The 27,892-nt window shown below is 41.1% G+C and overlaps 1 protein-coding gene across 2 annotated transcripts in view; it reads left to right on the plus strand.

The window, feature by feature from the left end:
- Positions 1 to 8,422: 8,422 nt before the first annotated feature.
- Positions 8,423 to 27,892, plus strand: part of LOC117960504 (cGMP-dependent protein kinase 1) — a 76,736-nt gene continuing 57,266 nt past the window's right edge. The window contains exons 1-2 of one of the 2 annotated variants that reach the window (XM_034898446.1): positions 8,423 to 9,098; positions 19,311 to 19,477. In XM_034898446.1, coding sequence (XP_034754337.1) covers positions 8,842 to 9,098; positions 19,311 to 19,477 — 424 coding nt within the window. In that variant the 5' untranslated portion in view covers positions 8,423 to 8,841. Of the gene's footprint in view, positions 9,099 to 12,241; positions 12,863 to 19,310; positions 19,478 to 27,892 lie in introns of those variants that run through there. The other variant, XM_034898445.1, reaches the window with a different exon arrangement.

Here is a 27,892-nt window from a genome sequence, read left to right on the forward strand (position 1 = left end):
AATGTTTCACAGTGAGGAGTGGCGATTGTTAACTCCGTGCAGTCTGTTGACATGCTGCAGGTGGTGGCCTGGTGAATGTCCAGCTGAGCCAGGAATGTGGAGGCCCTTAGGTGTAAGGATCAACCATGCAGGCAGGAGAGAGTTCTCCTCGAGCTACTATTAGTATATGAAATGGTATGATAAATGTTCAAGTCATTGTTTGGAACATTAAAGCCCTTTAGTAGGCATCGGAGCATACTTTACTGCTAGGTATGTAGGTCACACATTGAGAGGAGTTTAGTTCAGTAACATGCTGAGGATCATCATAATGATCCTCAGACCCTTTCCCATTAGGGCCCTGGGGGTCTCCTACTGATTTATTGCAGTCCCTCCTAACTGCCAGTCTATCTTTAGCTAGGCAGACTTTTATGAGCTTTTTGAAGGGAAAGCGTGCTGTGGCACTGTTGTCAGAGCTTGCTCCAAATGCTTGGACCTTCCTCTGCTGTGACTTCCATAGGTTGTGCAAAGCTAGTTTACTTTGCTGGGAACCCTGCAGAGACAGGCATGTGCCGAGGAATTCAGGGATCCAATAGCTGTGATTTTAAAATTATATGACTCACAGCTGCTACTGTCTTCTATCTACACAGTGGTAGAATGTAACTCAATACATTTACTAAAGTGTTGTACTTAAGTGCAAATAGTATGTGCTGTCACTTAACTTGACTGATTCCATTTCATTGCACTTTTTACTCCACTGCATTAGTTTTTTATTCAGGCTTTGGCAAAAGTAACTTTCCAGATTACGATTTTACACACAAAACATATGATCAATTTCTAATCTGTTGCATTATTATACATTAAACAACCTGACTGTATTTAAAATTAGAGCTCAAACAGTTTGTGGTTCAACAGAAAATAAGCAAGTGAATATTTCTTGCTAATTTCTTTCATGCAAAATGCCCAATATGTTATGGTTCCAGTTCTCAAATAAGGATTTGCTGCTTTTCCTGAAACATTTTGTAGTTTGGACTTTTAGTTGGACAAAATCACTTGGGGCTCTAGGGAATTGTGACGGGCATTTGTTGACATTCTACAGACAAAACAATGAATTAAGGAAAGCAGTAGATTCATTAAAAATGAAATTTTGATGCAATAATATTAAGTTACATCAATAATGCAGGACTTTTACTAGTAATTTTGTTTTTCTCACAATTTGGTATTGTAACTTTTATGTGAGGATAGGAATACTTCCTCCACCACTGCTACCTGAGCTTATCCACATGCTGATCGCACCGTAATGCAGGGAGTTACTAACGGTTAATGATGCAATCCTCTTCTAATAAGAGGAGATGATGCCTGCTTTTAAAATCAGGTTAGGTCAGGGCTGGATTAATACATATTCTGGGAATACACTATGTCTGCTCAGAAAGCTTTATGGAGCTATAGGAGCAAACAGAACCTTTGATCTCACCGAAGAGGTATGACGCTCGCTTTCAAGTGCTGCCATTGGTCACAAGAATCTCAGGAAGCCTCCTTTTATTCATTTATTAATATATTCATTCATAATGAACACAGTCTGATGGAGGAAAATATAACCCGTAACTGTTCAAGTGAGATTGAATTATAGTTTAAAATTTTTTTTAAATCCACGTTTCAAGGCTATTTTTAAATCGTCATTTTTCACGTTCATGTCTAAATATGGATACAGTTGTATTATTGTTAAGTAGTGTATTTAGTAAAGTCTAAGCTCTGCCCCAAACTCTGACGCAAACTGTAAAAGAAACCTCCTCAGAGGCAAATTGTTGAACAAGCCTGCATTAGATGCTTGTTTTAAGATCTTTTTTATTCATAATGTAGTATTTATGGTGTCTGCGCAATATTCTTTCACATTCCTGCTGTCTATATGTTTTTTTGTATATTTTTATTATTTTACTTCTAATTGTATGGTCTGAGAAGCCCTGTGCATGTTCTTCATTTTAAAGCTTTTATGCTGATGAGGTTTACTGTCTACTATAAATGTTGGTAAGTAGGAAAATGAATGAGGTCAACAATAACCCTGCGTTTTGGCGGACTATTTGTCTTTACCCCGCTTCTTGTAGCAAATCTCTTCTTCATTTCTACTAAATGAACCTTCTAAGTTACATCAAACATCTTTCCTTTTTCACAACAGGCAGTCGCCTGAAGCTGACTAACGGGCATATAGGTGACTTGTAAAGGCTTTACAAGGATTTGACTTTAAGAGACAAGAGGAGCAACTTCTGACCTGGAGAAAAACATTTTCTTGCATTTCACTGATCTTTTGGGCCCTAACAACAAACATCCTTTTTTCCAACTGACCACACATGCAGACAAAAATTACGGTGAACGTAGACGCTGGAGCTGACTAGTTTTCCTTTACACTTCATCTAGACACACATTTTGGACAGAAGTAGTGACCTCAGTGAATTTGTACTGTAAGTTGGATCTTTTAAATCATTAGTGACTGAATGATTAGTGACTGTATTGTCTAAAAACATACTGATTTAATAACTTCAACAAATATGAAATGACATTAAATCCATGATAGTGACTAACAGTTTAAAACCAGAAAATTATTCAGTTCTATTCATTTTATAATCATTAGCAACAGCACCTTTGCCATTAAAGGGCATTTCTTTCTGTAAAGCATGTTTGTGAATATTTATTAAGTCATCAAACTTGTTAGGAGGTATTCATTTACATAATTCACAGGTCAATATATGCTCTACCATCTGGTTGAGAAGATCTTTATAGGACTTAGAAAACATTAAACTTTTACAAGTAAAAACTTGTCGTAGGCACTGTGGAAAAAGAAAATACGTGCAAGATTTATCTCCTAACCTTCTTGTGTTGAGCATATATCCTCCATATGGTAGGGTTTACACCAGGGGAGGAACGTGCTCTCTCAGGCTAGCTTCCATTAAACGCATTCCTTGGTAAAAGCCTGACAATGGCATGCTAGATCCCAGCTCTCCTGTGATGTGACTCATCCCTCAGGTGTGTTTAGAGCTTGTAACCCTAAAAAAAAAGAAAAGAAAAAAGAAGCTTCTTTGGAGACAGAGCTCGAAATGTAAGTTTTGAGCTCCAGGAAACCATCAAAGCAGCTCATTCATCGCAAATGTGTCTCAGGTAACGACCTTTTCAAACACGTGCTTTCGCCAACACAAACACAGAAAGAGAGGCAGAGGTGGAGAGAGGGAAACAGCATCCGTGTGTGTTTGTAGTCTTGCAGCCTGAGGGATGAAAGGGATTCTCCACCGCTTATGTAACGTGTCTTTACATTCAGTACATCCAGGGCTTTGTCCATTATTCGAGGAACAATAGTGTGATGAGTGCGGATTCCAATCCAGATGTAAAATGACAACATTTCTGTAATGATACCACCACAGTCCCCCACACAGCCCCTCTTTTCATCGCTGTTCCTTAATGGTAAAGTGTCAGACAGTTTGGGACAGGCGTGAAAATAGACACCTCTGTTACAACCAAGAGTTGTCAGAGGAGCAAAAAATAATCGTGTTTTGAACAAGTGGAGAGTGGCACAACCTCCATTTTCTCCAGAAAGATGAGCTGACATAAAAGCGATCTGGAGTGGATTTTATGTGAAACCAGGCAGAGGGAGCTGATGATGATCTGGCTGTTTGTATGTCTTCTCCTTTTACCATGTGTCTGATTTCTTTTCTTTTTTATCCATAAAGCAAGCCCTTTCAGAGCCATTTACAATATCACCAAAACATCAGCAGAGTGTAAAAAATTCAAAGTGTGTCCTTTTTTCATTTACTGATGCCACTTTATTTTACATCACCAAAACAAAAGGGCGTATAAATGAAATATCTATTGTGTGCAAGAAAATAACATTTTTACCCTTAACTGTTATTTGCAATTGACATTTTTTTCCAAAAAGTTCCTAAACTAAATAAAGAATATCTTCAATTTGACAACACATACATTGTGTGTAAATGTTTAGCAAATAGACAGACAGATAGATACCACATTTCAGGTGCAGTAGTGGCACAGGCAAAGTTTGCTCTGAGACAGCGAGACAATGTGTGCCAAGTCCAACATGGCAAGGGGGGCCTAGAGCTGGGAGCAACAACACCCACATGGCCGAAGGCTACTCCAGCTGAACGCTGGCGCCTGGTGGTTGAGGATTGCGCCACCAGAAGGAAGTGAACAGGTGTGCCAGAGCTGTGTCCCAAACCGAGCAAGGCCGCTGGATGAGGTGCGACGGTGTGGAGAGGAGGAAGATCACTTAGCGCGAGCTGTGGAACATGGAGTCCAATATGCTGAGATTTACTATCAGACACCACATATACTACACACGACTTCCTTCCCTCTCCGACCAACCTACATCTCTGGTTTGGAGAGGATCCACCCTGTCTCCGGTGCTTTGTCCTAGCAACCCTGTTGCAAGAACACCCTTACGCAAGGCAAATACACTTGGTGCCACAACCAATTGCTGAAGTGCCTAGCTGCTACACTGGAGAGTAAGAGGGTAACTGTTGATGCCGTGCCCCTAGAAGCCCAGGTAACCAACATCCTTTGTCCGGGAAGGGGAGAAACGGTCCACTAACCAATTGCCTCCAGAATTGTGCCCACTGTAGGCAGCCCGGATCAGCCTACGATGTTGTGATAAAAAGCCTAAACACCCAATGAGGCCGGGGTGAACAACTGATGATGTGTTGTATTGGAGGCACCAGGCGGTCATCCCCCAATCCATCCCCTCCCAAGAGGACATCTCCAACAACAGTGCTTGTGCTGAATATCTGAATATCGAAGGATTCTAACATATAGTCCCAGTAAGCATACATTCTGCAATAAGATCGAAGTCATGCAACTAGACTTAACTAATCTTAAATCGTTCTTCAATGAACTTAAGTTTGGAGTGTGTTTCTTTATGCTGCACATGTTGTCAAATTGGTGAATGTGTTTCCATAGTGCCCTGTGATTTATTACTTTGGGTTTTTTGCTTTTTGGATTGCCAAATTGGGGATTGCTTGTGTGAGCCCTCAGGGCCTCTGCGCACATGATGAGGTCATTACCAACGTTAGTCACCCAGCACACCTGGAAGATGAGTGGAATGCAGCATTCCAACCAGTGACCCCTGACCTCGTGTTCCCCTCACAGAAAAGACATTTTCTCTCTCTGCAACACTACAACTACAGCTGATTCTCACATGTCATCAATGGATCATAGTACAGGATCTTTTACTCATTAGACTTTACTTTTCAAGCAACGTCTAGTGATGAAACAATTACATGAATTGATTCGCCGACTAACAGAAAGCTACCCAACAATTTTCTTCTCAAATGTGAATATTTCTTTAATTTAGGGAATATCTTTGGGTTTTATACTGTTGGCTGGAAAAAAACAAGAAATTTGAAGATATTGACTTGAAAAATAGTGATGGCCATTTGTCTTTATTTTAGGGATCATGCTCTTAAATTGTTCACCTTCATTTTTTTGGCCTCTTTTTTTTTAACCTTTTATTTATCCATGCAAGTCGATTGAGAACAAAATCTCTTTTGCGATGACAACCTGTCACATTCATATCTGAGAGCTGGTCTGATCTGCTGGCCACTGAGCGGTTGGGGCCTTGCTCAAGGGCACCTCAGCGGTAGTAACGAGAGAGGGACAACCGCTGCTCTTTCTCTTTGCCCAACCAGATTTGATCCTGTCAGTCTGGGGATTGAATCGACAACCTACCGATCACAAGCTCACTTTTGTATCCTTTAGGTCACCACTGCCCCAAATTACACTTCCAAAAGATACGGAGCAACATCAGCATTCACTTGTAGTTGTGTTTTTGTCCATCTGATTAATGTAAGTCCAATATTCACTCTATTTACATCATTCTCTAAGTTGCTAATGTTGCGATAGCGCTGACAGCAATGAGTGAACCAAAACAGTAAAGTTTCAGACAGTAAAACCAAAACGACATAAATGCTAAAATATCTAATATAACCACTTTAAAGATGATTAGTCTCCTCTTAAATAATCGATTGCAAGTCCAGTTGCCTTTGGTATTCTTTTGAATCTTCCGAAATTCATTGATAGATTCATTAATTAATAGTGAAAATATGTAATAGTTGCATTCCAAATGAACTGAAAAACACCTTATCTTCTTTATCGCTGCCTTATCTGATTTTGATAAAACTACTAAATGAAGGCAGGAAGGAAGTATCATCATTGGGTTTGCTAAGTCAATTTCCTGAGTTGTGGTTCTATTCAGTGTGAGCAATCTGCAGCTCTGGATATGATATCCCAATGTGAGACTACGTTGATGTGATGTGAAGTTGGTGTATGATAATGTTACTAAAGTGCAAGATTGGCTACAGTATTTTACGGGACTGGTGAGGCTTCAAAATACATTGCCCAGGGCCACAGCGTCTCTCCCGTCCTCGTCTCAGGGCATCTCTCTCCGTCTTTTACTGTCTCCCAGGGTTCATATCACCTCTCCTGAGATGGCAGGCCCAGGCAGGCGGCCAGCTGGTGGTGTCTCATTGGGACAGAAGGCCAGACACAAAGACCACAGTAAGATGTAGTATCAAAGACTCAATTCTACAGAGACGCAGCAGCATACCTCTCCTATTGTTGCACTTAAATTAATCCCTCCTAAGTTTTTCATAATGGCATGATCGTGTGTGTGTGTGTGTGTGTGTGTGTGTGTGTGTGTGTGCGTGTGTGCGTGTGTTTGTGTGTGTATGCAAGGATTGTAGCTTTATGAATGGTTACATAAATCTTTGAGTGCAATTGTGTGCGTGGGTGATAGTGATGTGCAAGCATATGTCTGGGTATACCCAAGATACCTCTCTCTATTTCATCTCTGTGTGTTTGTGCGTGTGCGTGCGTGTGTGTGTGAGTGTATTACAGGAAAACAGTGACTAATGTCTGCCCTCTTCTCTTCCGTAAGCTGATCTGTCCCAGAGGTGAACGAGAGGGCACTGTTTTTCTCTGCCCAGAGATGCTTTAGAAACACTGCAAAGACAAGCACATGGAGCCTTCAGGACAGCGCGGCCAGACTCCGCAATCGTGAACTCAATGGCGCCTGTGAACATCCACACCCGCGCGCAGAGTCAAGAGCATCTACCTCTGGGTGCCGTGAGGTTAACCTGGAGTCCATTACCTAACCTACAACATCCAAGGGATGTGACCCATGTAGTGCTAAGACAACACATGCTGAAACTCGTAGTGCAGCATTACTCACTCTGTGTAAACACGGGAATAGTCGAGTATGGAGGCAACACTGCTACACCTTTTGGGCCAGTGAGGCAGATATAGCCATGGCGATGTCAGTAGTGCTTTTTCAGCGTATTTCCTCGGATATGGTGAAGGTCACAGAAGGTGACGCTTAATTTACCACTGTCGTTATGAGCACATTGTCTGCCGCATACATAATTAATCGATCACTGTTTTCCACGTTGATAACAGCACAACCCGGGTCCTCACTTTGTCTTTGAGTGCTGATTGCATTCACTTTGCTGCTCACCGTTACTGGGAGAAACCCTCACAGAGGGAAACAGGATAGAAGCTGATCATATGTGCACCATGATGAGAACCGTGGCAATCTGCACCTGATATGTCTCCACACTTAGGCTGGTTATCACACGTTTCACATGATGGGAAATGAGGGTGAGGACCAGTTATGGAATGCAAAAAGACCCATACAGCCACATTTTCCAGCAACAAGCATCTATCTCTGACCCAAGAAAAAGTGGGGGAATAAGATGCAAGCAGTAGACAAGGGTGAGATATGTAATGACACCAGCAAAGGGTAGAACTGTTCCCTCTATTTTTAACTCGGAATCTTAATGAAACATCCCCATAGTGCCCATGAGCTCCCTTTCCCCCCCTCAATGAATGCATTGAGTTGAAACAGATTTAGGCAGCAGAATGAAAAATGGTACGTAGAAATGACTGGCTGGGTTTGGAGATTAATATTCCAGCAGGCGAAGCGATGATCTCTCACTGAACTGGATGAAAGTGATGAGCACTGTCGCCAAAGTATGTAATTAGTAATTACTCTTATCAGGAGGATAACAGCCTACTAATCTGTTGTGTACATTAACTCTACTGTATGCATACAGACACATCTGAATTATCCATTTAGTTGTTCAAGTCTGACTTTCTATTTTTAATGTATAAACTTTGTTGTTTGTCAAAGGGGCCACACAAATTAGCCACACTTATTTAAATCATCTGAGTTCAGATAATAACATTAATACTTTAGTGCAACCTGTGGCCTATAAAGGCCATTTGCCTGGTTACTTTAAATTGTGCTTACACAATATATATAAAATGTGAGCGCTGCAAACATAATCCAGTCCACTGTCCTATCGAGGGAGTGCAGGACAATTGATTTCTTTTGCAATAGGACAGGAAGGGGAGCTCAAAGGGGGCTCGGGATTGTGCAGATAGATGGTAAACAAGTATTTGACAGTAGTAGCACTGGGCTGTCTCTGTGATGTGTTTGCAGTGTGAGCCGGTGAACTACAGGAGTAGTCTCGGATCTGTTAGTACCCAGTTTGACGGTCTGCGTGTGTCCTCGGAGAGAAAGAGCTGCTGTAATTGGTTTCTCAATGAAGGATCATCAGCAGCTCCCCGAAGGCTTGGCGGACTGTAGCGTAGCGTTGCTCGATCAGCCGTTGACTCCCCGGCTTTAAACACCGCTTTGCACCTTTCTTCTGCAACATAAACGCGTGCACAGAGGATTCTTGGAGCATCATCACACTGCGCGTATTCAGAGGGGGATTTGTGTCCGTTTTCCCAACCTGTGCGAGTCCTGGGAGTTCATTGTTTTTGTCCGTGTCGCGGAGAATCGCGGCAAAGTTTAACGCAGATTTAAACATGAGTGACCTGGAGGACGACTTTGCCAAGATCCTACTGCTAAAGGAGGAGAGGATACGGGACTTGGAGAGGCGTTTGGCGGACAGGGAAGACGAGATTCAAGAACTCAAGAGAAAATTACACAAATGTCAGTCTGTTTTGCCCAGCGCTCAACTTATTGGACCGAGAACCCGCAGGGCACAGGGCATCTCCGCGGAGCCCCAGACGCACCAGGACCTGGCAAGGCAGGCGTTTCGGAAATATGCCAAGTCCGACTGGTAAGACTCTTTGAGCAGGCATTTGTACTTTATTGCTCCATTACGCCCCTATCTATGCCATCTTTATCTTTCGGAGTGTTTTCCCTTCACTAACAGAGTCAGAATGCTTGCCATGGGTGGTTGTGAATCTGTTATTCAGAAGGAAGAACAACTCTCTCTCAACATAAATGTGATGAAGACATGAATGTGCATGTGTTGATAGCAACTCTACACACACACACACACACACACACACACACACACACACACTTCCTGTGGACACTTCAGTGTTCTATCTACACGAAGCTTTTCTTTCTGTCTGTTCTACCTTTTCTTTTTTTCTAAATGGGAGGTGGAGACGTTTGCCATGAATGGACGAGCACTTTCATTCTTGGGGGCCGATGACGCAGCTCCAATGCGAGCTTCAGAAAGAGCTCCTAATTGATCAGATCCATCATGGCAGTCCCACAGGACACAGACAGGAGGAAGTGCGATGCATTATTGGCTTTTAGTAGCTGGACGCTGAGGACCCGAAGTGCATGTCTGAGGATATTTAATACTCCATTAGAAAACGCTTTGTTTTACCATATGCTTCCTTCATCACCTTTGGGTGCCCGTTTTAGCTTCAGGGTATGGTTGTCCTGATTTTGAGGGTTTCAAAGGAGACCTGAACCTAAATAGTAATCAATTAGTAGCCCATACTTTCCACGTTGTCTCAGTCTATTCCGTTTTATTTGGCTGTAATTAGGCTACTTCCAGCAAAAAGTTTGACATTGTTCGTCTTCATCTTTTACTTTATTTTTTGTCTTCATTTCTGTTATACATTTCTATTATCCAATCAGGATAAATTATTTGCTATATTGATATCACACACACAAGCAGACACCAACCTGCTGACTCAATTATTGCAATAGACAATAAGGTTAATTTTATTAAGATTACTAGACAATTTCCAGTCTTCCTTTCAACTGCAGACAGAGCAGATCATCGTTTGCATTAACTGATAATCAGTGTGACTTCCAACTAACACAGAAGTCCACAGAAAGATTCCTGAGACAAGAAAAATGAAATAACAAAACTTGAGAATGAAGGATGGAGGTCATGAATGGACAAGGTTCATTGAGAAATCATTGAGAAAATAAAGTATAGCCTACTTCTCAGCCTTTCAATAGGACCAGGGTTCATTCTGAAATAGTCAAATGATGGGTATACTCAGCTGATGAGGCACAATATGTGCTTGAATGGTCTTTCAGGGGACAACTTGGCTAATTGCACAAGGCCATGAACTCTGTACAGTAAAACTTAATTAAACCTGCATTTGTAAAAAAAAAAAAAAAAAAGAAGAAGAGAAAAAAAACACGGGTGAGATGTTCTGTGTGCCAACTGTGAGGAGTGGCTCCACCTGCACCGCTGTGCCCGCTGGGCTGCCTCGGGGTCAGAGACGGTGTGACCCCCATTAGAGTTGGGACGTGGCACCAGCCGGGGTACCGCCCCGCTCATCGGATTACCGCAGCATGGAGAAACGGATCCTGTTTCTATTGATCTGCATAGGAAAAGGGCTGAGCTGGATGGTTAGAGAGGTGAAATTTAAAGCGCAGAGGTGCTTTGAAGGACAGTGGGAGGGCCTTTTGATGATTGGAGGATGTGGGTATGCAACACTGGACTGGTGAGAGCCTGAAGGCTCCAGTCACCTGCAGTTTCCTGATGTGAAGGAGACATTGCTGCTGCTCAGGCTTTGTGCCCTGCACCCTCCTTCCCTTGACAGACATACAAGAAAAGATGATGATTTTTAGTTAGCTTGAAGAGAAATACTGCCTCGACTTTAGGAGCACAATCAAAGAAATCCTTTTTGGGGGGAAGGTGTATATAAAACTATTATTTTTCTCTTTTTTTTGAACAGGTGTTCCTCACAGTTACTTTATCTTGTATAATGTCTCAAAGAAAGCTTACATTTTATACTTTTTATTTCTGTGATGTCTGAAAACGGGTTCAGCATTGCTCGCAAAGCTTCTGATGTGTGTTTGTTTTACTTATTGCACAAAGGACTACTACACATGTCAGCATTTGCAATGATTACCTACTGTACTTCAGTCATCCAGTGGGATCATTAAGTGATGGGAATGTTTGCCTGCAGAGCCATGCTCATGCCACCTTGTTGTTGTTTGGCTGAGTTGATACTTTATCCCACCACACGAGGGCAGCTGCGATCTATTGTTAGACCACCTGGCTGTCTTCAGGGTTGTTTGGCGGTTATTGTCAGGTAGAAGATGCTTTGTACTAACACACCAAAACCACCTATCCTCAGACCTCACCCATCCTTCACCTCGCTTTTTGTCCTGGCTGTCAACATGTGACTCACCATCCTCTCAGCACAGGCTCTCGCAGTTTATCCTTCTCTGAATTTGTCCCGAGTATATTAACAATGTAATGATAATAATGTATAGCTTACTCCATGAATCCCACAAGGGGGAATTTACTCTCTGTTGTTATTACACAGATATTATAACTCCCTACAGACTGAGCTAGTGCCACCCCCAGGAGTACAGGAGGCCAAATGCGGTTCCCGAGCTTCAGATGACTCATCGGGGTAATGTGGACAGTAACCAGCAGCGCTTAGAGTCAACAGATTAAATGAGGAATGTGGAGTTGCTGTAGAGAGGTGCCGGCCTCAGTTTTTCATATCCGCTGCTGCCGTTGTTTGGCAATCTCTAAGATTACAATATTGTTTTTTTTGCCTTCAGCATTTTGAACTTGCTCCTCTGTGGAACCGGTCATAAAAATGAATAACTCATAATTCATATCAGTGACAATACAAGCAATAGATTAAAACAAAATCCGCGTTGTTGTTGTTGTTTTTTACACTGAGGTTCATTAAGTTTCCATCACCTTCAACTTCCATTAAGGCTCCGGTGCTCATCTATTTGTAACTCAGCTGCCTCAGGGCGATCTGCTGAGGTATGATGACATAGTTCTCACATCAGTGGCTTTCTCACTGAGTCCATTATTCATGTGAGACGACTGTCTTTTGAGTGGCAAACTGCACTGTGTCACAGGTTCCTGTAGGCGCCCTCCTCGCCGTGGGATCTCTCCAGGTCGCAGCCTGACGCACCCGGGGAGGACGGTCCTCCGCTGTCACACCAACGAGGGAGAGAGAGCGAGAAAGAGAGCTAGAGAGAGAGAGAGAGAGAGAGAGAGAGAGAGAGAGCGCAAACTTTGCGTGATAGCGGTTGAGTCGCTTTACTGGCTCACCTTGGCTATCGCAGCAGCCACCGAACATACCTTCGCTCAAATTTCCTAACATCCGCTCTTGACGGACAACGGCGAGGATTCCCCCCCTCCCAGGAGAGACAGGGGCTGCATCCTCTGAAGCTGTTCATGACGGATAAAGTTTACGAGCAGCGTGGCAGAGGAGAGGTGATAAAGACTAGACCGCAAACCTTTTGATAAACTTACAGGGGAAGTCTCTCGTCGCCAACTGAAATGGGCACCTTGCGCGACCTCCAGTACGCGCTCCAGGAGAAGATTGAGGAGCTGCGCCAGAGGGACGCGCTCATCGACGAACTGGAACTAGAGCTCGACCAGAAAGACGAGCTTATACAGAGACTACAGACCGAGCTGGACAAATACCGCTCCGTTATCAAACCGGCAACCCAGCAGGTCCACAAGCAGAGTGAGCTGCATGAGCAGCAGCGGACGAAGAGGCAGGCGATCTCAGCCGAACCCACTGCCTTCGACATCCAGGATCTTAGCCATGTCACCCTACCGTTCTACCCTAAAAGCCCACAGTAGGTGTCCAAATTATGAACGCATAATATTCACCTTTAATAACGAAAATTACAATACGATTTTAAATCAGCTCCAGTGTTATTTCACCTTTCTGATTCACTAATGTTAAGTATGGCGCAGCAGGTACGGCACCTGTAGCACACATGGATGATATGGTGAGCTCTCTCTTTCTCTCTCTCTCTCTCACACACTCTCTCTCTCTCACACACACACACACACAGACGGAGACGGTGGCTGTCCAGTTACCAATAGTTATCAATAGGATTTTCATCAACTCAATGATACAGGGCTGAATATCAATTCGCCTGATCACAGCTCAACATTAGAGAGAAATGAACTGTCTTACTGTGATGGGATTTATTGGTTTAGAGATGTGATGTTGGCTCTGTGCAATGTACCAGTGCCCATTTTTATACAAGCTGTGATTCTGCGACAGGCAGGCCTAACAGGCTCTCTGTGCGTGTTTACCCTTTGATTTGTGATGTGTTTAGAGTGTCTCTCTCTCTCTCTCTCTCTCTCTCACTCTCTCTCTCTCACTAAACCTCTCTCTTCTGCTCAGCTTGGTCTGCAACACGAGGTCTGGTTGTCAAACGGAAACTCTGTCTCCAGCTTTAAACCTAGGCTGTATTATTATAAATCAAACACTTACCACAGGACAGGGCGGATATCTTCATTCTGAAAACACATTAAAAAATAGACATATTGAACAAAATCAGTACATTTTCAAAACTAAATCCAGATTTAGAATGCATCTCGGGATATGGCATATCACTTATAATGAGCAGAATAACTGTTCAAATGATTGATCTTCTATAAAATCAGTTTATTATTTCCATTGTTTCCATACTCAAGTTGGTGTTTTCAGACATTGCATAGAGATAAGATGTGCCGTTTTTTTCTCGACACGCAAACACACAAGGCTTGAGGTATTTCATTAAAGAAAATTAAAAATAAAGGGGATTATTTATCTGAGCAAGGTAAGGTCATTCGTGGTCAGCTCTGTGCGTTACCTAAACGCCTTGTTTCCTTGTGTGGTATTCTTTAGTGATCTTTGTCTCCTTGTCAAAAACAAGCGTGAGACACTGGACACTGAATTGGAATGGCAGACGAGGAGAAGGGAATACTCTGATCATCATTTCATAATCATAGTAAGCTTTTACTGTAAAGGTATTGTTCCATTTAAAGATTTCCCAAAGAGTCTTTTAGGGAGACCTTGAAGGGAAGAGGCTTTTGCAAAAAAAAACTCCAAAACATCGACTTTGTCCTGCACTTTGTCCTGAACTTCCATCAAAGAGTCAACTATAGCTTAAATGTTCTGCCGAGTGTCTGTCGTTCCTTTTCACACAGAATTACATTTTGTTCATGTTATGACTTCTAATAAGTATACATGGAAAAAGATAATGATTGGAAACCAGCAGACTGTTGAATGCAAATGACTTGGGTGTGCTTAAGCACTGTTCTATCATCGGTTCAGCGTTATCATTATGGTTTATTCAGTTTGTTGGTACATCTCTGCTTGAGCAACTTGCAAAAGTTCAAGAGAAATTCATTTATATCCAAATCATTTTGTTTTTGTGAGACTCTTCTAACTTTTGTTATTGCTTGATTGGGAATAGAGTTTTTGTTGGGGCTTTTTCTTAATAAACGCAAGTGCCATCATGGGTCAAAGACAGCTCAGTTACATTTCTATTGTGTTTTGGTTATTGAAGTGTAGCGATAATGCCTGTTGGATTTGGCTACATGTTTAGATTTTTCTTTCATTCTCACTCACTTTATCTTTATGAGACCCACACAACGTTCCTTGCACATACGCTATCCATCCCTCTCCCTCTGTCTGCCTCCTTTTTCTGTTAGACCCTCCCACTTTTCTGCCACCCCTCTTCTTTTTTCCTCCTAAAAGAGCATATTTTCTCCTTTTAAGGAAGGCTGAACATGCTCAGCGCTAAACTTCACTAGTGGATGAAGGCAAATATATCATCCTCACAAAAGAGAGGAAGGCAGATGTTTTTACAAGGGTCTGGTTAGAAGACGTTGTTTCCTATCAGAGGCTCAAGTCGGAGGGTCCAGATCAGGGTTGAGAAGGCTAGAAATCTCCTGGGATTAAAGTAACAAAAAGAGGGTCAATGAGGCATATTTTCAGTGGTCTGAAATTCAACCCGGAAAATAAATAAATTCCATTTTGTTTCTGTTTGTTAAGTTAACAATATGCAGAAAAATGCAGAGTTGTGCTAGCGTAAAATGCAGGCCTATTTTAAAGCATCATTAACTCAGTAAGCATTATAGGGATTATCACATTCCAGACTGGCATTTAACAACTTTACTAAGAAATACTCTCTAAAACCTAGTGTGAGCATTGTCATTGTCTCCTCCATGTGCAGACTCTGCTGAAAAAAGAAAGTAAGTTTGGGAGGAACAACTATTGCGGGACAACACATTCTCACTCCCACTGCATAAAATATGGACGCTTGGTCAGATGCCTTTGGTGTTGTTATTGACGCTAAAAGTCTCCTTAAGGATCACATCTAAAAATGCTTCATCTACATGTGCTTGCTCTGGATTATTGGCGTTACTTTTGATGCAAATGTTGTGGGTGGGCTTATTAAAAGGCATGTTTACATGACACGGCGACCACACAGTAACTCCAAACAATACATGTGACTGACATAAAAAACCTTCTCACCACATCCACATTCACCTTAAAGGACTGCAACTTCCTCATACAGTAGACCCGTGGACTTCAATTTTTCATCAATGAGTCAACATGATCAGACCATGTTAGCCTGTCGTTTAAAACAATGCCCAAATACTTGTATGTATTCACTCTTTCTATTTCTACACCTTTGATTTCCACTGCCTCAGCTGTGATCTTATTTCTCCTGTAATCTATAACCAATTCTTTAGTTTTCCTAACGTTGAGTTCCAGGAAATGCATATCACAGTAATCAACAAAGGCTTTTATCTCATTTTGATAGTAACTATAGTCATCATTTTCGATTAACGCAATGAGCGCTGTGTCGTCAGCAAATTTAACAACCTGACAGCTTGCCTGCTGTGGACGGCAGTCTGCCGTGTAAATGGTAAAAAGAAAAGGTGATAAAACAGTTCCCTGAGGTGACCCTGTGTTTGACATAATATTTTCTGACTTAACTTTTGAGTTTAACTTAACAAATTGAGACCTGTTTTCTAAAAAATTCAGATGCGAGACACAAACCCCGGTCTACTGGGTAAAAGTCCTTTGTTGTTTGACCCATCCACCACCCCAACCAACCTCTCAATGCGGCTTTTCGGCTTTCATACTGACACATACAACTCGCTACCGTTGTCACTTTTAGTGCTACATCATCTTCACGTGCCGTGTAGCTGCTGCTCTCTCCAGTGTGTTCTATACACACACTAAAGGGTGCTTTTTGCGTTGTATCTGAAGCTGACAGCCACTGCCCAATTGTCTGAATTTTACAAGTTCGGAGTGAGAATGGGTTGTGCGGTACACAATTGAAAAATAGGTGCAACACCTGAGTCTTCTTAACTTAATTCCCAGGAGTGACTTGTTCTGACACTCAAGGGCAGAACAAAACAACAATCTAACAAGAATGGCACTGCAAATAAAGGATCAGAAACCAACAATGTGGCACCACTGTTTGATTGTACAGAAACACAGTTCTCTTTTCTCAAAATGACTTTTAAATGTGCAAATAATCTAGCTCCAATCGTACTCTGTCCTTTATTGACAAAAACAAATACAAGGAGAGTGGCCACTAGGGGAGCAGTGGGTGGCAACTGCGTGGCAGAGGGGCGCAAAACCACTTTCAGACAGTCATGTCTTTCAGTGATAGGGACCTATTTTTGGGATGATTAACCAACTGAATTAAAAACACAAACCAAACTGAAAACATTTAATACAATGGTGACATACTGGAAGAAAGACAACCAAACATGTTACCACTGAGTCAGTTGTGTTGTTGTAATGCATTGTCTGTGCAGCTGTTTGCGCATGCCTGCCAGTGTTCACCCCACGGGGCGGGGTCTGGGTATGGGAGATAAACAAGTAGCGGCCCAGGCATCTCACTGTTGGGGTGGGTATAGGTGAGCAGGTGCGGGTGTCTGGGTGCTTGGGGTTTGTGTTGTTACGTGATGTGCTGTTTTGTGTAATGTGGTCATAACTCTGTAAAATTGTTGTGGTAATATATTAGTATACAATGTATCCGCTGCATGACTGGATTATCTTTTTAGGAAGGCTTGCCCAGGGACTGAGGTTGCAAATCAGCCTATTGGCTAGAAACCTTTTGCAACACATCTACACATATTGTCATGGCCTTGACTGTTATAATTATGTATGTAATAATGTGTGCTGCATTGTCCCTGACAAATAAACTACTAAATTAAAAATTAAAATAAAAAACCCTGGTTCAAATAAATGAAAATCCTGAGACTCTGGAAACTTGTTACCACACTGTCTCTTTCATCTTTCTCATATTTTTAAATGGTATAAAAAAGGATTTCCCTAAAGTAAAATGCTGAAAATGAATGTCCACCAATGAGAGGGAGTCTGGGATAATAATGATGCTGCTACATGCAGTAGGAAGACAGTCTGAAAATCAGACGTTTGTACAGTGGCATTTACATGGCAAAGATTCAACATACTCTGATGTCTGATTTGTCACTGAGATTAGTAAATAAATCCAGTGTTTGTGCTTTATTTAAATAACTTAAGAAAGTAGTCTTTGTTTTCCTAAAATATTGTGACAACTAAGATCCAATACTATGTTGGTCTTTAGTTTAGTTCCGTGCTTTCACCCCCAAGAATCACTGCTGTGAGAGATTAAAAGCAGAGCTGTTTGGGGATCCACAGGACTAATGGAAAATTCATCAGTGTTGAATGCATGCTAGTTTGAGAATTGAACTAAAACTAATCACTCAGCTGATGGTCTCAAAATGACGGTATGTAAATGTAGGCCAAGGTTGAAGATTTACGTGCCGGCTATGATAGCTGCTTCTCATGGCATCACCCACAGTTTTTCAATTGAAGGAGCGACGGTGTTTTTTTCACAGATTCAATCATGTGTCTCAAGATTGAATGGATTCAAAAGCATCCGTGTGACCTTAAACAATGAATGGAAGCTCAGTAAGACACTGAATTTAAAACGTGACCTCACCTTACAAATGAAGGTGCAGAGGGGTTTATAGTGGCTGTTTTCTAAACACAGATGTACACATAATGCTCCGTACATAAATAGGAAAACAAAAAATTGGGCACTGCTGATATTGTATCATGGCAGATGTTGATGTTTTAGAGCTTGAAGTTTTGTGTAGCTGTGTGGTTTGTGTAGGACTTTGCGGTGAGGCTGGCAGCAGGGCAGAGAAGCCTGTGTGTTGAGGGAGCACTGCTTCATAAATGCCTTCCAGGTTATTTGCCCTTTTAGCTTTAAGCTCTTCAGGTGATCAGCGTCAACAATGCACCCAGAAATCTATTTCTGAAAAGGGCACAGAGCACAGAAAGGCAAGAGGAAGTTCACCAGGGCCTTTGCGTCCTACCAGGACAATTTTAGGGAATACAACTTCAGCTTCTCAGGAGGGGACTCCATGTAGGATTAACCCTGACACATTTTAACCTCACTCATCCAGCTCACACTGTCAAAACCAACAATGCAGCACTCAGCCGAGCAACTCTGACTCTGGTGGTGACATGCTTCCATGAAGGATTGATCTTAAGTCACTGTTTAGAGTTAGCTTCATATTCCTCTCCCGTCTCTCAACACTTCTTTGACTCTTGCTTTGACGGTTTCAATCTTCGCTGCTCCTGGCTCTCATTCACTTGTTGTCAACATGCTGAAACCTCTCAAGAACAAATGTCTCTCCTCTGTGAATGGTACTTAAATAGCATCAGTGTTATCCTCAATCCCAAAAATAATTTGACCCACCTGACAAAGTGCTCTGTGCACTGAGCTGCATCTTTAAGACTGCACATCAGCTTTTACACTTAATTACATTTTCTCCTTTCCTTGCATAGTCATTGCGAAACGTATTTACCTGTGGAACGCGCTGATGACTCCGCAGTCTTTAAGGCCTATTTGGCTTTCAGAAGTGCACCCATGAATGGAAACAGTCCATTACAATAGATTAAGCTATTTATTGACTTGTTACAGCATTTGGAGAAAAGGTTTTACCCTAATGTCTTTGAATTGATGATATGTTTTTGAAAAGCCACTGTACAGTTTTAGTTTGATTTTAATCGCCTTTGAAGTAACCAACATGCCTGCCTGTTGAACTGGTGAAGATCCTTCACTGGATTTTAGAGAAATATTTTAATCTCAGCCAAGTTTTTTGCTCGAGGCGTGTGTATGGTACATTTAGACTCCTAGTACTACTTTTTCTCTCTAATTCTATCTAATTATGTCTTTCTACCAGTGCTGTTTGCAAAGTGATGATCTTGTTATTCCTCGTTTCCAGGTCCAAGGATCTAATCAAGGAGGCCATCTTGGACAATGACTTCATGAAGAACCTTGAGCTGTCGCAGATCCAAGAGATCGTGGACTGCATGTACCCTGTGGAGTATGGAAAGGACAGCTGTATCATTAAGGAAGGCGATGTGGGCTCACTGGTTTATGTCATGGAAGGTAAAAGCACACATGAACAGAGGTAAAATGTCTATTCAGCAATGAAATGAAAACCACAAGCACAAAGAGTGCAATTACCCTAAATAGATGTAAATAATTACTCTTTTTTTAACATAATGAAGTGGATCTGTAGGGCTGTGTCTGGTACGATTTGAAGGGGCCAGCCTGACAATGATAGAAAAGAATTGAAAAAACCTTATTGATAGGTTTCTGCAGCCCAATGAACTAAAATTCAAAACTACACTTTTTGTTGCTGTATGAGTCAATAATGTCCTGTTGATTTCATTTTGTGTGATGCTGTGTGCCTGCACAGTTCTTTTTCTTTCATTCTTTTTCAGCAGTATTCATTCAGTATGTTTATTTTTTTATTTTTTTTATTTTTCTAAAATGAGCGTTGATGATACAGAGTGTGACCTCTGATGACAGGAACAGCAGCACGCAACAGTTCACGCTGCCGCTGTTAAGGGATTTGTGAAAAGGCATTTTTGCCACATGATTGGTCAAAACCGCTATAAAACGTTTAGGAAGCCGTCGTCCCTAACAATCGATTTGACCTCAGGGAAAATTGCCTCAGTCAGTGTCTGCACAATGTAACTGATCAATAAATAGAGGTGAACATGGACATTCACAGACATTATACAGATTCAAATATAGAAATATAGCACATATAGATCACTATTATTGCTCACTCTCAAACTTCTATAACTTGCAGTTGGCTAGTGTAACTAGCTTGGTGTAACTGTTTAAATATGGATTCAAAATGTTTGGTGAAAATAGTTCTCTCAAAGCCTAAACAACATAGCAGAAGAGCAGGAGAGAGAAGGAGAATAAAGAAACTGGGACGTGATAAGCTAGAATCTTGTTAGTGAGTTTACAGTGGCATTTAAAGGTTAATATTTCTACAAGAAAATATGATATTGATTGTTGCTATTATTTCATGTCGGCCACCATGTTGATTATTGGGTTAGAAATACAATTCCTGGATGCCCCATTCGACCAAACATTGTTAAAAATGGATTTGTGGGAAGGTACAACTAAAATACCAACAAAACAATTTTTCTAAACTAAGATAGACCACTTTTTAGTTTAATTTTACTACAAATCCAATCAATCTAAAAGCATACTCTAGACTTGTGTTTCTCTTGTGTTGGGATGCTAGCAGAGGTGTTATGGCTGCTTTCTGTCTTCATCTGGTCTACTATGAGTCAGTGGGTTGGAATTCGAAAACCTTTTGTTCCGCAACTAAGAACATTAACTTTAGGGAGTTTTTACACCTTTAGTTTGTTTGCTTTGGTACAAATCAGATGGTGAGTTTGTAAACTTGGAGCGGTTTGCCCTTGGTTGGTTTGGTTCGGTTTGGTTACACACTAGGAAAAATCCAAGCGTACCAAAATGCATAATTACAAATCACGCAAGAACGTCCACTACTCTTATTGGTCAAATATTTCTGTGGGTGAGAGCAAGAAAGTAAACACAGGAACAAGATTGTGTGTTCTGGACCTGGACTAGTGCATATTTCTTGCATCTTTATGGTCAAACCAGCATTTCATTAAAATGATCAGACATTGTTTTATGAGAGACGTTACGATGTCTGCTCTAGTCACCGAGACAATGTTCTGCCTCCAATTTTAGCGGCGGCTGGTTTGATCACGGAGATACGAGTGAGGGACAAGCTTGACCGCACTTTATTTCTGTGATAGAAACACAGCAAGCTGCTACAGTTTGCGACTCTGCTGCATTGCAGACTGCTAATCACACCTGACTACAGGAGACATTAGCTCAGACTGGCAGCGTTTGTATAGTTGGTGCGGTTCGAGTACGGATCACGTTCTCACCAAAATCACACCGCTCCAGATTTTGTGCAACTTCAATCTTGTTGCACAAATACCGTGTACTTGTGTTTAATGACAATAAAGGCATTCTATTCTAGTTTGATTACTGCGTTCTTGCCTGCCCAAACAAACAGCACCAGGCTGTTGGTTTGAAAACGCCCTTAAGGGTTATTGTGTTAGGGAGATGACCAGATGACCCTTGGGGATGATATAGACCAGTAGACCAGCAGAGCTCTTTTAACTTGTTTTGGCAACTATGACTGAAATGAGTCCTGTCATCTTAGAGAAATACATAAGTGTGGCTCTAGGGATGGCATACAGATCACTCCACCCCTTTGGTCCAGGCTAACATATCTCAACCAAAATTGAATGGTGAACATGGTAAATATTACACTTGCTAAACATCAACATGTTAACATTGAAATTGTGACCATGTTAGCATGCTCATATTTCTTTTTAACAGAAATGCTGGTATGGCTGGGGACTTTTTGCTGATCATACCTCTGTGCTTTTACATCGTGGTATTGGCCCGTTTAGTTAAGGAAATGATCTGAGTACTTCTGTTGGCTGTTGCAAGAAGGACGTGACTCATTGCCCTTATCTGTAGACTGCAGAGAGAAGTCGAATGTGTAATTGGCTTAATGCAAAGTGTATGCAAAACACAACTGTGGGCTGTACAACAGCCAACTGACAGAGAATTTAGGGAAGTCAGGGAATTGTTTTTTCAATTCACTGACAACAAATTAAAGAAATTAGAAACCATATCCTCAGTATTGCTCCGCTGTGTTCTGTTAGGGTAGTTGTGGATGAAAACAGGAAAATTCAGAAAGCGAGAACATAAACCTTGAGGTGGTGAGCCGGTGGCCTTTCAACGCCAGTCACCCATTCTGAAGGTATTGAGCAGATTTGAATCTCTCCCTGTAGGGGAGGCTGGGGGAAGTCAATTGAACCAATGGTGACTCGTCATGCTAAAGTAGGTCACAAATGAGCCAGCGTTATGCTGACATGATGAATAGGTTGCTCTTGAGCGCAACAGAAAGAGAAACAAAAGATAAAAATCTGAAAGAAAAATAATTGTTGAGGGGCTTTGTGATTTCCTCTCTGAAGTAGAGTGGTTATATGCCACTAATATCAAATGTTCGGCTAAGTATTTCCTATTTTCAAATCCTTAGGGTAGGCTTACCATATTATATTCAATGAACATTGCCATCTCTCTCTTGCTGCCCTCTACTCCAATTTCTGTTTGTCTGTCTGTCTCTCTCTCTCTCTCTCTCTCTCTCTCTCTCTCTCTCTCTCTCTCTCTCTCTCTCTCTCTCGCTCTCTTTCTTTGTCGTCCCTTGGCAGCAGTTTCCACCATAACCGTCCCTGGCCTGACTTGTTTTGCATATAAAACAAATTAAGCATTAGCCCAAGGTCTGTGGAAGCCTGTGATAGGATGGGACTTTTTCATGCACACTGACAGGATGTCTGAGTGTGCCATGTCATGTCAAACACACAGCTGGGTCTGCCCAACATTGTACATAATTTTCCTAGCAAATGAAGTGTTCAGTGCTCAGGCAGTAGTGTCATTTCTTGTTGCAACTTGGCAAGCTAATCATTGACATTTTTCCATGGGGCTGACAGCGAAATCACGCACCCTGTAACCATATAAGGCACAAGTAAACTACACCAATACAAAAATAGAATAATTTAGCTTCACATTATTACATTTCTTTTTCTTTTCTTTTTAATATGAGAGCATATGCATATCTCATCTCCAATAAGAGCCTAGACTGATGTTTCAGAGAATATCACAGCCTCCCTGTTTAAACCTCAGAGCAGCTAGCTTTTGTTACAGATGCACCTGATAATTGAAGATCAGACAAAACAGGAGCTGATAAAAAAGAATGCATCCTGGAACTGGCTCGCAGCCATGATGAGGCAGCTGTAGCGGTTGGTTGTATTTTGGTCACATCCACTGGGCTGTAACTGACAGTCCTCTTTAAAATACTGATTGCAACTGAGACAAAAGCTCATGTTTCCATGGAGATGAGAGAGGTTTTTGATTGGATATGTCACCTGCAAAGACCCTTACAGGTGGCTAATGATGATAATAACTATTGTAATCGTATCCAATTATTTTCAAGTATTTCCTTGACATTAAACCCCCTTGCTTTACTTGATAGGAATCATTCAACAGTCATGAAATGTTGTTGACAGTGTTACGAGTAAACTTGTTAAAAGGTGAAACAGAGCTGAAACCTTAGTTTTCACAATAGAGAATTGTTCATTAGTTTGGATGGCATAATCAAACTAAATATTGGGCTTCGGCCAAAATGCAAACCTATGAAGAGAACATTTGGTCCAACTTGTAACAAGAATTACGTTAAAATGCAAGACAGTCGTAAAAAATATCTATTACACTGCCCAGGTTGACAAATTTAAATTGCATGTGTTGTCACACTATCCAAAATGAAAGGACATTCAATGTAAAATCATAGAAAACAAATTTTTACAACAAAAAACAGCTAGTTATTTTAAGATTTTTAATAGTTTGGTGTTGTTAAGATAAGGGTAAGAGAATCTGTGCTGTATTTCTGTATCTACAGTTTGTAGAAGAAACTGAACAGGTTTCTTCTGTTTGACAACTTTATTGTGTTAACAAGATGTTTGAGGTCTCTCCTAACCTGGTTTCCTGGAGCCAACTTTGCATTCATATATGAATATTTTGAATTTCCATTTAGGATTTTCTTTATGAATTTCATCTATTTTAAGAGAAGCACTTGTTTTCAAAGGAAAAAGGCTTAGCTTCGGGATGCAGACATACTTGATATTGACTTTTAACTGTGTATTTTCTTCTATTTGTTATCTTTTAGGGAGAACAAGCTCTCTGCCCTCATGTGTATATTTTCTTTTTACAACGTGTACAGGGAGGGCAGACTGAAAAGTAAGGAAAAAGATTCAGCTTAAAACCCCAAGTGTTCACATTACATTGACAGGTTCTTTGACAGGTTACCATATTCAATGCAACCATTGATGCACTGAAGACCATTTCATTCAGGTGGAGGTGTTCAGGGGATTTGAGAATATGTCTGGGATTTGACAATTTCTTAACACAAATTGGATAGAATCCCAAGTATTTAATTTGACCTCATTTAGGCAAGGTACATCCAATATTTTGACAGATTTCTTGAAGAAAACGCCAGGTTTAAGTGAGGCTTAAATAGAATATTTCAGAATTAAACAACGTGCTGTTTTGAAGCTTATGCTGAACCAGTCCTGACAGTCATTTTCCTTTCCTGCTGCTTTGACTGAGATATATCTCTGAATACCAATGAATAGCAATGTTTATCCACTGTGGTCCGATCCTAGTTTCTCTCTGTAAGGGGAGTATTTAATAGTTTTTACTCCTTAATATGACAGTCAAGATGCTTGGTAGGTATAATTGTGTGTGTGAGCATCGACTGATCTGCATGCATCTTTAATCAAATGTAAGCAAAACTGTTAATTAAGAGGCACATGTGTCTGTTTGCATTTCATTTCCAGGCAAATTTTAACCTGTGATAATGTTCCTTAGCTTCTGCAAAAAACCTTATCTCGACTCTGTCACCTTGTACTCTACCTTACAGGCAGAGTTATTAAAACCTGACATGAAAACAGATCTCCAGAGCTCCTCAACATATTTGTTTTGTACTCGAAAAAAAGGGATTGGTATAAAATATATCAGCTTGTCATCCTAAAGCTCATGTCAACTTAATTGACACCAGCCAAAAGACAAAGCAGTTTTGCAGGTGACCACTTGACAAGCTGATCAATCTCCTAAAAAAATCGATAAGAGACCAAATGAAGGAATGTCTCTGCCTGAGACTCTGACAGCAGGACTTGTCCTCTTACTCTGCTATAGACTGGAGTCTTCAGGGAGATGTCCTCTGTGCTCACTGGCCAGCGAGGCAGAGCAAAGGGAGATGGGCTCCTCTCTCATCTTGAGCAGAGTATAGAGATATAATCAACTGAGTGAGATTCAGTGTTATACAGTAGAGTGGTACACCATACGTAAAGCAAATTAGAAGCAATTTCTAGTATTATTTGCTACAACTACTGCAGCTACTGCTGTTAATAAATTATCCGCTAATTATTATGATATATTCACATTAATAAGCTGATGTTAAAATAGAATACATTTGGTTACAGAAACGGGAGTGCACAAACTCACTGCACCGCTTTGTTGCCTGGCAACTTAACTAATGCAGGAAAATAAAATGTTGAGGCTTACATATTTTGGTTTGATTGGCCCTAGAGAATACAGCATGTAGCCAACATTCAATACAACTACTGCTGCACATATTGTATCCTAACAGCACTGTACAGCAGCCAATTGTAAATGAATGAATTTTAACTCACTGCGAGGCTCAGTGAGACTCATCCTGCCCGCTTCTTCTTAGGGCAACTCTATTTCAACTACCTGGGCCTAAAAAGAAAATTTGTGTGTGTCCTTAGTAAAAGGACGTGCAATACTATTATGACCACTAGATTGAGTCTAGCTCGCACTCTTCAAGGCTATTGGCTCTCATAACTCTAGTGAGGCTGTCGGTTGGGGTTTATTAGGACGTCCTCTGGGGAAAAGGTGAGGGGTCTGTAACTGGAATGACATGTAAACCCTCTTCTTAGTTCTCTTTGTCTCTCTCTCTCACCCCCCCAAACACACACACACACACACACACACACACATATCAAAGGTGGCTGACAGGTTAGGTGGTAGCTCCCCTTTATAAAGAAATAGAGGCAAGTGCAGAGAAAAAAGATTGACAAAGTTGCACATTAATAAATCAACATTTGACCCGCCTCAAATGTTACAGAGATATAAATTAATTCACTTACACCTTTAGAATTGTATATACCTGCAGTAGGTGTATGTGTGCGCTCAATTCTTTTTATTTACTTGACTGATGGCAACTGTTGATCCATCAAGCATGAAAAAACGATTACTATGAAAAAAAACATTTTTTTACTTTCTGGTGATTCACAATTTGATTTCTAATTCAAAGCTGAAATTTAAACAGATGCACAGCCTGTACAGTTCAGAGCTGCATCATAAATACATTGTTTATTTAAGAATAGCAGAAATCTCAGTGGAAAACATGAGCAAAGCAGCAGGAAATAACTGTTTTCTACACAATGCACCAAATTCGTGTGGCTTGCTGGTTTTGCTGACATACGATAGCCTAGTGATCTGAAATACCTCTATCAAGAAGAATAAAACGTCAGCTAATGCACCATTTATGTGCAAATGGTGTGCATGCGTGTGTTGCAGACTAATAACCTTACCTACGCTGAGCAGTGCACCATCTGCCCTGAACACCAAGTGAAAATATTCTCTCCCCGGCAAGTGTCCTTTCTCATTTGCCCCCTCTCCCTGTAAGTTGTTCCCTTTGTCACTTTCTCTCTTTCATTCTCACATTTTCACACAAACGCACACGCCCCCCCCCCCCCCCCCCCCCCCCCCCCCCCCACACACACACAGGTTTAAGTAATCAATTTGAAATGCTTAAATACAAAACCAGTTTCCCTTCACCACTCTCCACATTTTACCAGCTTTGACCCCAATCTGTCCTCTTTTCACCCATCTTTCTCCACCTGCTTATCATTTTTGCCTTTACACAGCTGTCTTATCCTTCTTTGTTTCTGTTTACCCACCTGTCCATCTTATCTCATATTCAATCTGCTTTTCTCTTTATATTCTCTACCTTTCTTTAATATTCATTTCCTCTTCTCGAATTAGTGTGAGATTGCCTTTATTGTTTACCTCTGAACTCTAGAATACAAATTGATCCCTATTTTTACTCCACGGAGGAGCAATGAATACACCACAGAGCAACAATTAATGAGCAATTTGTCTATGATCCCTGAGCCTTCATCCCTCTTTTGAAAGTTCCTCATCTGGAATATATGAAAGCGGAGTGTTTGTGTGTGTGTGTGTGTGTGTGTGTGTGTGTGTATGTGTGTATGTGTGTGTATGTGACATAAGAGAAGTGGAAGAAAGGCAGACAGACAAAAAGAGCTCACGAGCATCGCACGAGGGGAGTATTTACCAAATGTTATATTTAAAACTCAATTTATTTTGTACATCAACTGTATTGAGTACATTTTTCTTTTCTATGTGTGTGTGTGTTTTTGTGTGTGAGAGAGAGAGAGAGAGAGTGCATAGGGAGGTGATGGCCATAGACTTGGATGCTGAGTCTGCTTTAAGTGGATAAGCTGTGTATTGTTGAGGTTCACACTGAGGATACACGATAGGGGACGAGTAATCTGCTCTGCTACAGTGATGTAGCAGACCAGATTACCCCCCCCCCACACACACACTTGTGTGCTTGTTCACACACGTACCACATATGTGCATGTCAAAAAATAATAAATTATAAAAATATAAAAACAACAAGAAAAATGTTCACATTCAAGCGTTCAACGTTGACTGTTTACATCCACAATATTCTGTTTTTTGCCCTAATTATGATAAAAAGCAATATTCTGACTAAGCTGTTTCCATGGCTAATGAAAGTTAATATTCCACTAATACAAATATTACATGTAGCTGTGAAATATACGA

This window comes from Etheostoma cragini, chromosome 17, assembly GCF_013103735.1.
Source record: "Etheostoma cragini isolate CJK2018 chromosome 17, CSU_Ecrag_1.0, whole genome shotgun sequence".
In the NCBI taxonomy this organism is placed as follows: domain Eukaryota; kingdom Metazoa; phylum Chordata; class Actinopteri; order Perciformes; family Percidae; genus Etheostoma; species Etheostoma cragini.